This window comes from Salvelinus fontinalis, chromosome 19 (assembly GCF_029448725.1).
Source record: "Salvelinus fontinalis isolate EN_2023a chromosome 19, ASM2944872v1, whole genome shotgun sequence".
Lineage (NCBI taxonomy): Eukaryota > Metazoa > Chordata > Actinopteri > Salmoniformes > Salmonidae > Salvelinus > Salvelinus fontinalis.
Genome location: NC_074683.1, coordinates 3,845,307 through 3,858,428, shown reverse-complemented (window position 1 = coordinate 3,858,428; position 13,122 = coordinate 3,845,307). Strand labels below are relative to the sequence as shown.

At 45.0% G+C, this 13,122-nt stretch overlaps 1 protein-coding gene across 11 annotated transcripts in view; it reads left to right on the top strand.

Annotated features, from left to right (window-relative positions):
• Nucleotides 1-13,122, top strand: part of tns1b (tensin 1b) — a 268,646-nt gene that overhangs the window by 193,497 nt on the left and 62,027 nt on the right. For all 11 annotated transcript variants that reach the window (XM_055870385.1, XM_055870386.1, XM_055870384.1 and 8 more), the window contains 7 exons: nt 1,445-1,616; nt 1,772-1,945; nt 3,594-3,658; nt 5,692-5,775; nt 6,415-6,527; nt 6,642-6,702; nt 8,756-8,831. In XM_055870385.1, coding sequence (XP_055726360.1) covers nt 1,445-1,616; nt 1,772-1,945; nt 3,594-3,658; nt 5,692-5,775; nt 6,415-6,527; nt 6,642-6,702; nt 8,756-8,831 — 745 coding nt within the window. The remainder of the gene's footprint in view (nt 1-1,444; nt 1,617-1,771; nt 1,946-3,593; nt 3,659-5,691; nt 5,776-6,414; nt 6,528-6,641; nt 6,703-8,755; nt 8,832-13,122) is intronic.

The following is a 13,122-nucleotide window of genomic DNA, read 5'->3' as shown; positions in this document are numbered from 1 at the left end:
AGAAACAAAATCAACCAATCATGTGCTCCCTCTGGCTCGCCACATTACCGTCAAAGCAACATACACACACAATTATTATCACACATATTCACTCACATTCTCCTCATCGCACGCTATATAGGATGTCTATCACGGACGTGTTATCTGCAGTGGCAATAGCAGAGCTATTTTTCACCGGCTATGTTTGTTCAAATGCGTAAATGCGATCAGTGCAGCTGCGTAATTGAGCGCAGCGAGATATGCGCTGGGCTGATAAAGTGAAAGAAGGCTGTCGGCCTGGTCTGTAGCTAAGGCAGCACTGATGAGAAGCAGATTGGAGCCCTGTGCATGCTGGTGTACATGGAGGAGACCCAAACCGCAACTCTACAAGCTGTATACCCTCAAGGAGAGGAGGAGAGAGAGTGAGAGACTATGGGGGGAGGGGGACTGAAAGTAGTAAGATAAGAGAGTGTATGAAGCACATAATAAGAGTGAGGAGAGGGAGAAAGGACAAATCATGCAGTATATTTGTTTAGTAGAGAACCTTTTGGATATATTGCTTGGTCTGGTATTTCTTTTGACTAATAAGGTCGTTTCTCATAGTGCCAGATGTACAACATGTTTGCACTGTTAAACCAGTATTTCCCGGTAGCAGACACACGAGCAATATCCTCCAAATCGGCATTCCAGAGTTGAGACGTGGGAAATATTTCTAGTAGACACTCAATCACTCTATCTGAGCCATATGCTCTCCCAGTCAGTTTCACTTGCTCCTGATTGCAGTCCGGACACATCAGATTGGAAAAAAGGCATGTGGTCGCTCTGCCCCAACTCGTTCTTCGCGAGTGACCAAAATGTTTTGTGTGGTCTGCTGAGGCTCACACTCACGGAATGCGGAATAGTTTCATATCAGGCTTTGTTTATCCCTCGAATCAATCTCTTTCCCCTCTGTTTTCATCCCAGCGGTTCCCAAGCGAAACATACATGTTTAATGTACTGCATTTTGTGCGTGTGTGTTTAATGTACTGGACAGCTGTTGGAGTTTGGAGGCTACCATGACCCCACAGTGATTTAGTGATGTCATGTCCTTACGAAATGGGATTTAACAAAGACTCTGGCTGGTATTCAGTCAGTTGCAGATAGTGGGTTATAGTGGGTTTTATGGATAGCCCTTTGCATAACAGACAGTCTCTTTCTCTCTGTCTTTATCTTGAACTTCTCTGTTCTCTCTCCCTTTCTGTATTACATTCTAAATACACTTTATTGGCATCGAAGGAAAAATCAAATTTTGCCAAACCAATGCAATACACACAGAAAAATAGCTCTAAGTCAACTATTTTCAACTTGTCATTGAAATTGACTTGACATTGACGTTACCCTGCCTCCCTTACTGTATTTTAATTTGCAAAGCTTTATTGCCATGGAAAGTGTAAAAAATACAGTTTTATCTCTCTCCCTACCCCAGGAGTGTGAGTCTGCTGCAGGCCCTGGAGGAGAGCTATGAGGTGGACCTGGTCTACATCACCGAGCGGATCATCTCCGTCTCCTTCCCCAGCTGCGTGGAAGAGACCAGCTACGCCTCAAACCTCCGCGAGGTGGCCTCCATGTTGCGCTCCAAACACCAAGACAACTACCTAGTAAGGGCCGCTCCACTGATCAAGGATCAGCTTGCCCTACCATTACATATGCTTAAAGGAGATCAGTCCCCTCTGGCAAGTGTTTGTTTCGCAGTAGAGTAAAAAGAAAAGAAAGAAATGGCAAAGAAAAGATTTAAACATTTAAACTTTTTCAGCTTTTCAACCTCAGCGAGAAACGGTATGACATCAACCAGCTCAACCCAAAGGTGTTGGACTTCGGCTGGCCGGACCACCACGCTCCTGCCCTGGATAAGATCTGCAGTATCTGTAAGGCCATGGACACCTGGCTGAGCGCAGACAGTCACAATGTGGTGGTAATACACAACAAGGTGAGATAGTGATACCGTACTCTAACTAAAGCCCTCAAAAGCATATTGAGAAACATTGCAGCTACCATACATACCATATCAGGGCTTTGTACTGTTTATGCTGCTCTGAGACAGTAGATGGCGTTCTCAGGCCATTGTCTCCTTCCCAATATATACAGTTGAAGTCGGAGGTTTACATGCACTTAGGTTGGAGTCATTAAAACTAGTTTTTCAGCCATTCCACAAATTTCTTTTAAACAAACTATAGTTTTGGCAAGTCAGTTAGAACATCTACTTTGTGCATGACACAAGTAATATTTCCAACAATTGTGTACAGACAGATTATTTCACTTATAATTCACTGTATCACAATTCCAGTGTGTCAGAAGTGTACTTACACTAAGTTGACTGTACCTTTAAACAGCTTGGAAAATTCCAGAAAATTAAGTCATGGCTTTAGAAGCTTTTGATAGACTAATTGACATCATTTGAGTCAATTGGAGGTGTACCTGTGGATGTATTTCAAGGCCTACCTTCAAACTTAGTGCCGCTTTGCTTGACATCATGGGAAAATCAAAAGAAATCAGCCAAGACCACAGAAAAAAATTGTGGACCTCCACAAGTCTGCTTCATCCTTGGGAGCAATTTCCAAATGCCTGAAGGTACCACGCTCATCTGTACAAACAATAGTACGCAAGTATAAACACCATGGAACCACGCAGCCATCATACCGCTAAGGAAGGAGACGCGTTCTGTCTCCAAGAGATGAACGTACATTGGTACGAAAAGTGCAAATTAATCCCAGAACAACAGCAAAGGATCTTGTGAAGATGCTGGAGGAAACAGGTACAAAAGTATCTATATCCACAGTAAAACGAGTCCTATATCGACATAACCTGAAAGGCCGCTCAGTAAGGAAGAAGCCACTGCTCCAAAACCGCCATTAAAAAAAACAGACTACGGTTTGCAACTGCACATAGGGACAAAGATCATACTTTTTGGAGAAATGTCCTCTGGTCTGATGAAACTAAAATAGAACTCTTTGGCCATAATGACCATCGTTATGTTTGGAGGAAAAAGGGGGATGCTTGCAAGCCGAAGAACACCATCCCATCCGTGAAACACGGGGGTGGCAGCATCATGTTGTGGGGGTTCTTTGCTGCAGGAGGGACTGGTGCACTTCACAAAATAGATAGCATCATGAGGAGGGAAATGATGTGGATATATTGAAGCAATATCTCAAGACATCAGTCAGGAAGTTAAATAAAGCTTGGTAGCAAATGGGTCTTCCAAATGGACAATGACCGCAAGCATACATAAAGTCAAGGTATTGGAGTGGCCATCACAAAGCCCTGACCTCATTCCTATTGAAAATTTGTGGGCTGAACTGAAAAAGCGCATGCGAACAAAGAGGCCTACAAACCTGACTCAGTTACACCAGCTCTGTCAGGAGGAATGGGCCAAAATTCCACCAACTTATTGTGGGAAGCTACCCGAAACGTTTGACCCAAGTTAAACAATTTAAAGGCAATTGAGTGTATGTAAACTACTGACCCACTGGGAATGTGATGAAAGAAATAACTTCAACTTCAACTGTATCTTCTGAATGACCAATATATCAAAGCAATACTTCCTGATTGCTAATCCTTATTTGATGTTCTTTCTGCAGGGGAACCGAGGGCGAACAGGAGTGGTGGTGGCAGCATACATGCATTACAGCAACATATCAGCCAGGTGAACACATAGCCAATGAGACTTAATGGCACAATACATAAGAGAGATGGGGGGGAGTAGAGAGAGAGGGTGCGAGAGTGTGAGAGGGTGTGAGAGAGAGAGAGAGGGTGCGGGAGAGGGTGCGGGAGAAGGTGCGGAAGAGAGAGAGAGAGGGTGTGTGAGAGAGAGAGAGGGTGCGAGAGAGAGAGCAGGTGCGAGAGAGAGAGAGAGGGTGCGGGAGAGGGTGCGGGAGAAGGTGCGGAAGAGAGAGAGAGAGGGTGTGTGAGAGAGAGAGAGGGTGTGTGAGAGAGAGAGAGAGAGAGGGTGTGAGAGAGAGAGAGGGTGCGAGAGAGAGAGCGGGTGCGAGAGAGAGAGAGAGGGTGCGGGAGAGGGTGCGGGAGAAGGTGCGGAAGAGAGAGAGAGAGGGTGTGTGAGAGAGAGAGAGGGTGTGTGAGAGAGAGAGAGAGAGAGAGAGGGTGTGAGAGAGAGAGAGAGGGTGTGTGAGAGAGAGAGAGGGTGTGTGATAGAGAGAGAGGGTGCGAGAGAGAGAGAGGGTGAGAGAGAGAGAGAGGGTGCGAGAGAGAGAGGGTGCGTGAGATGGTGTGAGAGGGTGCGAGGGTGAGAGAGGGTGCGAGAGAGAGAGGGTGCGAGAGAGAGAGAGGGTGCGAGAGAGAGAGAGAGGGTGCAAGAGAGAGAGAGGGTGCGAGAGAGGGAGAGGGTGCGAGAGAGAGACGAGAGAGAGAGCGGTTGCGAGACATATAGAGGGTGCGAGAGATATAGAGGTTGCAAGAGATATAGAGGGTACGAAAGAGAGAGGGTGCGAGAGAGAGAGAGGGTGCGAGAGAGAGAAGGTGCTGGGGAGAGAGAGGGTGCGAGAGAGAGAGGGTGCGGGGGAGAGAGAGGGTGCGAGAGAGAGAGAGAGGGTGCGAGAGAGGGTACAAAAAAGAGAGAGGATGCAAAAGCTGTGCAAGAGCGGGTGCGAGAGAGAGAAAGGGTGCGAGAGAGAGGGTGCGAGAAAGAGAGAGAGAGGGTGCGAGAAAGAGAGAGGGTGCGAGAGAGAAAAAGAGAGGGTGCGAGAGAGAGGGTGCATGAGAGAGAGAGGGTGCGAGAGAGGGTACAAAAAAGAGAGAGGGTGCAAAAGCCGTGCGAGAGCGGGTGCGAGAGAGGGTGCGAGAAAGAGAGAGAGGGTGCGAGATTGAGAGAGACAGTGCGAGAAAGAATGAGAGAGGGAGGGAGAGAGGGTGTGAGAGAGAGAGGGAGAGAGAGGGTGCAAGAGAGAGAGAGAGGATGTGAGAGAGGGTGCGGGAGAGGGTGCGAGAGAGAGTGCGAGAGAGAAAGAGAGGGTGCGAGAGAGGGTGAGAGAAAGAGAGAGAGAGGGTGTGTGAGAGAGAGGGTGCGAGAGAGAGAGGGTGTGAGAGGGTGACAGAAAGAGAGAGAGAGGATGTTAGAAAGAGAGAGAGAGAGGGGGCGAGAAAGAGAGAGAGAGAGGGTGCCGAGAAAGAGAGAGGGTGCCGAGAAAGAGAGAGGGTGCGAGAAAGAGAGAGGTTGCGAGAGAGAAGGGTGAGAGAAAGAGGCGAGAGAGAGGGTGAGAGAAAGAGGTGAGAGAGAGCGAGTGCGAGAAAGAGGCTAGAGAGAAGAAAGAGAGAGAGGGGAGTGAGAGAGAAAAAAAGTCAAGTAGAGCAGAGTAGGGCGGTCAACAAATCAACAGATGATAAAGAGTCACAAGATTCATGTTATCCGCTGATCATCACATTCCCCCTCCCTACCCAACATGTGCCAACTGTGCACCAGTGTTCAGGACTTCTTCCACAAAGCAGGCCCTAATTCAATCAATGGCATACAGTACAAAGAAACATAACACTGTGAGTTCACTTAAAGGTCCAATGTTCTCAGAGTACCAGCTTTGCTCCTTCAATCTGCTATTGGTTGTATTTGGGTCACATTCTCTTTTTTTTAACATGATCAAAATAGAGTTCTTTGAAGAGGTGTGAAGATATGACTGAGCGGTAGGCAGGGTACGGGTGCTGACCAAATGTTTGTCTCTGTTTGCTTAGTGCTGATCAGGCCCTGGACAGGTTTGCCATGAAGAGGTTCTATGAAGACAAAGTACTTCCTGTGGGTCAGCCATCTCAGAAGAGGTCCGTTTCCCTCCACTTCCTGTCTGACCCCTCTACTACATCTTTGACCCAACTACCATTTCCTGTTTAATTTTCTCTTTATGAGTTTCGCCCCAATCTTAGTGGGTTTAAGTTCACCTTGTTGTCTCAACCACTCTCCTACTCTTTCTTTCGGTGTGTTGTCTCCTTTTTGCATCTTGTCGAGATCCATCTGTAGACTGAAAGTCATAAGTGAATGAGTATGATGTAAGCGTCTGCTGTTTTCTTTGCAAAGGTCATAACTAGAGATAGAATCTCCATTTATCTACTTGACATGTTTCCATGCACACACTGTCCAGTCTACACCAATGGCATGCTGATTTCTCTGTTAACAAAACATTGAAATCCTGAATTCTCTCTCTCTCTCTCTCTCTCTCTCTCTCTCTCTCTCTCTCTCTCTCTCTCTCTCTCTCTCTCTCTCTCTCTCTCTCTCTCTGTCTGTGTCTCTGTCTGTGTCTCTGTCTGTGTCTCTGTCTGTGTCTGTGTCTCTGTCTGTGTCTCTGTCTGTGTCTCTGTCTGTGTCTCTGTCTGTGTCTCTGTCTGTGTCTCTGTCTGTGTCTCTGTCTGTGTCTCTGTCTCTGTCTCTGTCTCTGTCTCTGTCTCTGTTTCTTTCTCTCTCAGGTATGTACAGTACTTCAGTGGTCTTCTTTCAGGACATATCAAGATCAACAACAAACCCCTGTTCCTTCACCACGTCATCATGCACGGCATCCCCAACTTTGAGTCCAAAGGAGGTGAAAGTTGACACACACACACACGCACACACACACACACACACACACACACACACACACACACACACACCTGCTTGTTTTTACTCAATGTTCTGTGATGGCTTTTCATTTCAGGATGCCGCCCTTTCCTCAAGATCTACCAAGCCATGCAGCCAGTCTACACATCTGGGATCTAGTAAGTACACACACACACACACACACACACACACACACACACACACACACACACACACACCTTCAATCTCTGTTTTCTCACTCACACAACACTGGCCAGATGCCTGGGTCTGCAGGCTTACAATGGCTCAATGATAATAATATCACACACACATTCACCCCCCGCTAGTAAATCCATTGTAAGCTTGCCACACGTTATTATGTTTAGCTAGCCTCTCTAGTTCCCCAGCCCCAGTCTCTAGTTCCCCAGCCCCAGTCTCTAGTTTCCCAGCCCAAGTCTCTAGTTTCCCAGCCCCAGTCTCTAGTTCCCCAGCCCCAGTCTCTAGGTCCCCAGCCCCAGTCTCTAGTTCCCCAGCCCCAGTCTCTAGTTTCCCAGTCCCAGTCTCTAGTGCCCCAGTCTCTAGTGCCCCAGCCCCACTCTCTAGTGCCCCAGTCTCTAGTTCCCCAGCCCCAGTCTCTAGTTTCCCAGCCCCAGTCTCTAGTTCCCCAGCCCCAGTCTCTAGTTTACCAATCCCAGTCTCTAATGCCCCAGTCTCTAGTTCCCCAGCCCCAGTCTCTAGTTCCCCAGCCCCAGTCTCTAGTTTCCCAGACCCAGTCTCTAGTGCCCCAGTCTCTAGTGCCCCAGTCTCTAGTGCCCCAGCCCCAGTCTCTAGTGCCCCAGACCCAGTCTCTAGTTCCCCAGCCCCAGTCTCTAGTGCCCCAGCCTCTAGTGCCCCAGTCTCTAGTTCCCCAGCCCCGGTCTCTAGTTCCCCAGCCCCAGTCTCTAGTTCCCCAGCCCCAGTCTCTAGTTCCCCAGCCCAAGTCTCTAGTTTCCCAGCCCCAGTCTCTAGTTCCCCAGTCTCTAGTTTCCCAGCCCCAGTCTCTAGTTCCCCAGCCCCAGTCTCTAGTTCCCCAGCCCAAGTCTCTAGTTTCCCAGCCCCAGCCTCTAGTGCCCCAGTCTCTAGTTCCCCAGCCCCAGTCTCTAGTTCCCCAGCCCCAGTCTCTAGTTCCCCAGCCCAAGTCTCTAGTTTCCCAGCCCCAGTCTCTAGTTCCCCAGCCCAAGTCTCTAGTTCCCCAGCCCCAGATGTTCCAGCCTGGTGTTATGATCAGTAGTAGTGTTATTAGTAACTGGAGGAGCCAGTGAAATAAGCAGACTTGGATGTGTGTGGACACCCCAGGGCCTTGCTGAAGGACCCCTACAGATACCCAGGCCCGGGCAGGAAATGATGAATTATACAGCTTTGTGCAGATGTTTGAGCATACAGGAGGACATGCCCACAGATGGCAGGACAAATGAGGGCACTCCGGGTGGCACTCCTTACATGGTCCCCTCCACTTTAGATGTCCTTCCTTCCTAGTCTATGTATTGATAAAACGTTGTTTTGCTTATATCTCCATGTATAGTATATCCATGTACTGTATATCTGGTGTGTGTGTGTGTGTGTGTGTGTGTGCCACTGGAGACTGCTGAGGGGAGGACGTCATGCATGGAAACCATGTGTTTTGATGTATTTGATACCATTCCACTAATTTTTCTTCGGCCATTCTACGAGTCCAACCTCCCCAATTAAGGTGCCACCAGCCTCCTGTGGTGTGTGCATACGTGCGTGTGTAGGTCAGGGGACAGCAACAGGCACATTTAGGTTTTTGGTTAAAAAAAAGTTTGTAAAATCACCAGGAATTCACCAAAACGTGTTTAATGTAAGAAATATTTTCCCAAGTATTCCTACAAATAAAAGAGACATACAGTTGAAGTCGGAAGTTTACATATACCTTAGCCAAACACATTTAAAATGTTTTTCACAATTCCTGACATTTAATCCGAGTAAAAAATCCCTTTCTTAGGTCAGTTAGGATCACCACTTTATTTTAAGAATGTGAAATGTCAGAATAATAGTAGAGATAATGATTTATTTAAGCTTTTATTTATTTCATCACATTCCCAGAAGTTTACATACACTCAATTAGTATTTGGTAGCATTGCCTTTAAATTGTTCCATGATGATGTGCATCATGTTGTGTGATGTTGTTTTAACAAGAGTAACCCTTCTTTTGCTCTCTGTGTGTGTTCACAGTAATGTCCAGGGAGACAGCCAGACCAGCATCTGCATCACTATTGAGCCTGGCCTGCTGCTGAAGGGGGACATTCTGGTAAGGACCATCAGCTCTTCACTGAGTGACATGGAGAAGTGTACTACTGTACATGGATTTGGGGCAGGTTTATTATGGTAAGGTATTCACCCCCTCAAATGAGAGGATAGTGGATTGACCTCTGTTGGTGAATGCAATTTATTTTAACCACATTGAGTCCAAATACTTTACATTATGTGCAAATACAGTATAATTGTCCCTAATGCTTTAATCGGCCCCATTCATGAAAGCAGCAATGCTGTAAAAACTAGAGGGAAGGACAGTTGGCATGTGCCCACTACCCCCTATAGCACACAATATGCAGGCTGTAACAATGTCTACACTGTATTTCTGATCAATTTGATGTTATTTTAATGGACATAAAATTAGCTTTTCTTTCAAAAACAAGGACATTTCTAAGTGACCCCAAACTTTTGAACGGTAGTGTATGTATGTGTATATATATATATATATATATATATATATTTGTTTTTTAAGTAATATGATTTTTATTAATTGATGTGTTCCACACAAAAAACACAATGCATGAAAACCTGCTCCTGAGTCCGTCTACATGACTACAGATAAAAAAAAGTAAAGTAATAAAGCAGAAAAGTGTTTTCAGTCAATGTTATATTCACAGGCATCAGCATCCATTAGTGTTACATTAGTTAGCAGATACAGTGTACGTTTTAGCTGAAGCATCTGCTAAGGTATCTGTTTTGGGGCCAAGTGGTGTTGCCTACTGTAAGTGCTGCTTTCAAATTGCTAGCATGTAAAAATGACTTACTTCCTCTTCAAGACCATGCTGGAAATATTATAGTTCTATTGCACTCGAATTTTAAGGCAAGAATAAGAATACTTTATTGTAAATGTTGCTTACGAGTCCATGGAAATGTGTCTTTAGCACAGACAGAAAGCATATAGCTTCAGTTGCCTGTTCTATAAGGCACCGATTGATTTGGCATGCACATTGGTGACATCATTTGTGTCAAAGCAATTTGAAAGCAGCACTTACAGTAGGCAACACCACTTGGCCCCAAAACAGATACTTTAGCAGATGCTTCAGCTAAAACGTACACTGTATCTGCTAACTAATGGAACACTAATGGATGCTGATGCCTGTGAATATAACATTGACTTAAAAACTTTTCTGCTTTATTACTTTACTTTTTTTCATCTGTAGTCATGTAGACGGACTCAGGAGCAGGTTTTTGTGCATTGTGCTCTGTGTGGAACACATCAATTAATAAAAAATACCAAAACATTTTACTTAAAAAACATTATATATATATATATATATATATATATATATATATATATATATATATACATACTGTACCAGTCAAACGTTTGGACACACCTACTCATTCCAGGGTTTTTCTTTATTTTTACTATTTTACACATTGTAGAGTAATAGTGAAGACATCAAAACTATGAAAAAACACACATGGAATCATGTAGTAACCAAAAAGTGTTAAACAAATCAAAATATATTTTATATTTGAGATTCTTCAAAGTAGACACCCTTTGCCTTGATGACAGCTTTGCACACTCTTGATAAGAACAGCTCAAGTAAGCAAAGAGAAACAACATTTCATCATTACTTAATGACATGAAGGTCAGTAAATCTGGAAAATTTCAAAAACCATCAAGTGCTAAAATGAAACTTGCTCTCATGAGGACCGCCACAGGAAAGGAAGACCCAGAGTTACCTCTGCTGCAGATGAAAAATTCATTAGAGTTAACTGCACCTCAGATTGCATCCCAAATAAATGCTTCATAGAGTTCAAGTAACAGATACATCTCGACAGCAACTGTTCAGAGGAGACTGTGTGAATCAAGCCTTCATGGTCGAATTGCTGCAAAGAAACCCCTACTAAAGGACACCAATAATAATAAGAGACTTACGTGGGGCAAAAAACACTAGCAATGGACATTCGATCTGTGGAAATCTGTCCTTTGGTCTGATGAATCCAAATTTTTGATTTTTGGTTCCAACCACTGTGTCTTTGTGAGACGCAGAGTAGATGAACAGATGATCTCATGTGTGGTTCCCACTGTGAAGCATGGAGGAGGTGGTGTGATGGTATGGTGGTGCTTTTCTGGTGACACTGTCAGTGATTTATTTAGAATTAAATGCATACTTAACCAGCATGGCTACCACACCATTCTGCAGCGATACGCCAACCCATCTGGTTTGGGCTTTGTGAGAATATCATTTCATTTTCAACAGGACTAGGACCCAAAATACACCTTCAAGCTGTGTAAGGTCTATTTGACCAAGAAAGAGAGTGATGGAGTGCTGCATCAGATGACCTGGCCTCCACAATCACCTGACCTCATCCCAATGGAGATGGTTTGGGATTAATTGGACCGCAGAGTGAAGGAAAAGCAGCCAGCAAGTGCTCAGCAAATGTGGGAACTCCTTCAAGACTGTTGGAAATGCATTCCATATGTACTCGGTTGCAACACTTACTACTCTGGAAGCAACATTAGCACAATAACTGTTTGTTGGGAGCTTCATGAAATGGGTTTCCATGGCCGAGCAGCCTTACACAAGCCTAAGATCACCATGCGCAATGTCAAGCATAGACTAGGGTGGTGTAAAGCTCGCCGCTATTTGACTCAGATGCAGTGGAAACACATTTTCACACTTCACCATCTGGCAGACGAATAGACAAATCTGGGTTTGGCGGATGCTAGGAGAACACTACATGCACCAATGCAAAGTGCCAACTGTAAAGTTTGGTTTAGGATGAATTAATGGTCTGGGGCTGTTTTTCATGGTTCAGGCTATACCCCTTAGTTCCAGTGATGGGAAATCTTAACACTACAGCATACAATGACATTCTAGACGATTCTCTGCTTCCAACTTTGAAAATGTATGCACTCACTACTGTAAGTTGCTCTGGATAAGAGAGTCTGCTAAATGCCTGAAATGTAAAATGTAAACTTTGGGGCTACAGTTTGGAGAAGGCCCATTCCTGTTTCATCATGACAATGCCCCTGGGCACAAAATGAGATCCATACAGAAATGGTTTATCGAGAGATCGGTGGGGAAGAACTTGACTGGCCTGCACAGAGCCCTGACCTCAACTCCATCGAACACCTTTGGAATTAATTGAAACGCCGACTGCGAGCCATGCCTAATCGCCCAACATCTGTGCACGACCTCACTAATGCTCTTGTGGCTGAATGGAAGCAAGTCCCCGCAGCAATGTTCCAACATCTAGTGGAAAGCCTTCCCAGAAGAGCGGAGGCTGTTATTGCAGCAAAAGGGGGACCAAATTCATGTTAATGTCCTTGATTTTGGAATGAGATGTTCGATGAGCAGGTGTCCACATACTTATGGCTATGTAGTATATATATACAGTTCCTTCGGGAAGTATTTAGACCCCCTGATTGTTTCCCATTTTGTTACATTACAGCCTTATTCTAAAATGTAGTACATTTTTAAAAGTTATCATCAATCTACACACAATGCCCCATAAAGACATAGCAAAAACAGGTTTGTTGAAATGTTTACAAATGTATAAAAATAACAGTATTCCAGCGCAATAACCAAGCCATGATGTCGTAGGAATTGTTTGTAGAGCTCTGAGACAGGATTGTGTCGAGGCACAGATCTGGGGAAGGGTACCAAAACATATCTGCAGCATTGAAGGTCCCCAAGAACACAGTGGACTTTATCATAATTTTTTTAATTGTATTTTTTTCTAACTTTATTTAACTAGGCAAGTCAGTTAAGAACAAATTCTTATTTACAGTGACGGCCTACCAAAAGGCAAAAGGTCTCCTACCCGGACGGTGGCTGGGATTAAAAATAAAAATAAATGTAATAAAAATATAGGACAAAACACACATCACGAGAAGAGAGACAACTCAACACTTTATAAAGAGAGACCTAAGACAACATCATAGCATGGCAGCAACGCATGGCAGCAACACATGACAACAAAAATGGAAGAAGTTTGGAACCACCAAGTCTCTTCTGAGAGCTGGCCGCCTGGCCAAAATGAGCAAGCGGAGGAGAAGGGCCTTGGTCATGGAGGTGACCAAGAACCAGATGGTCACTTTGACAGAGCTCCAGAGTTCCTCTGTGGAAATGGGAGAACCTGACAGAAGGACAACCATCTCTGCAGCACTCCATCAATCAGGCCTTTATGGTAGAGTGGCCAGACGGAAGACACTCCTCAGTAAAAAGGAACATGACAGCTCGCTTGGAGTTTGCCAAAAGGCACCTTAAGACTCTCAGACCATGAGAAACACTTTGGCCTGAATGTCAAGCATCACATCTGGAGGAAACCTG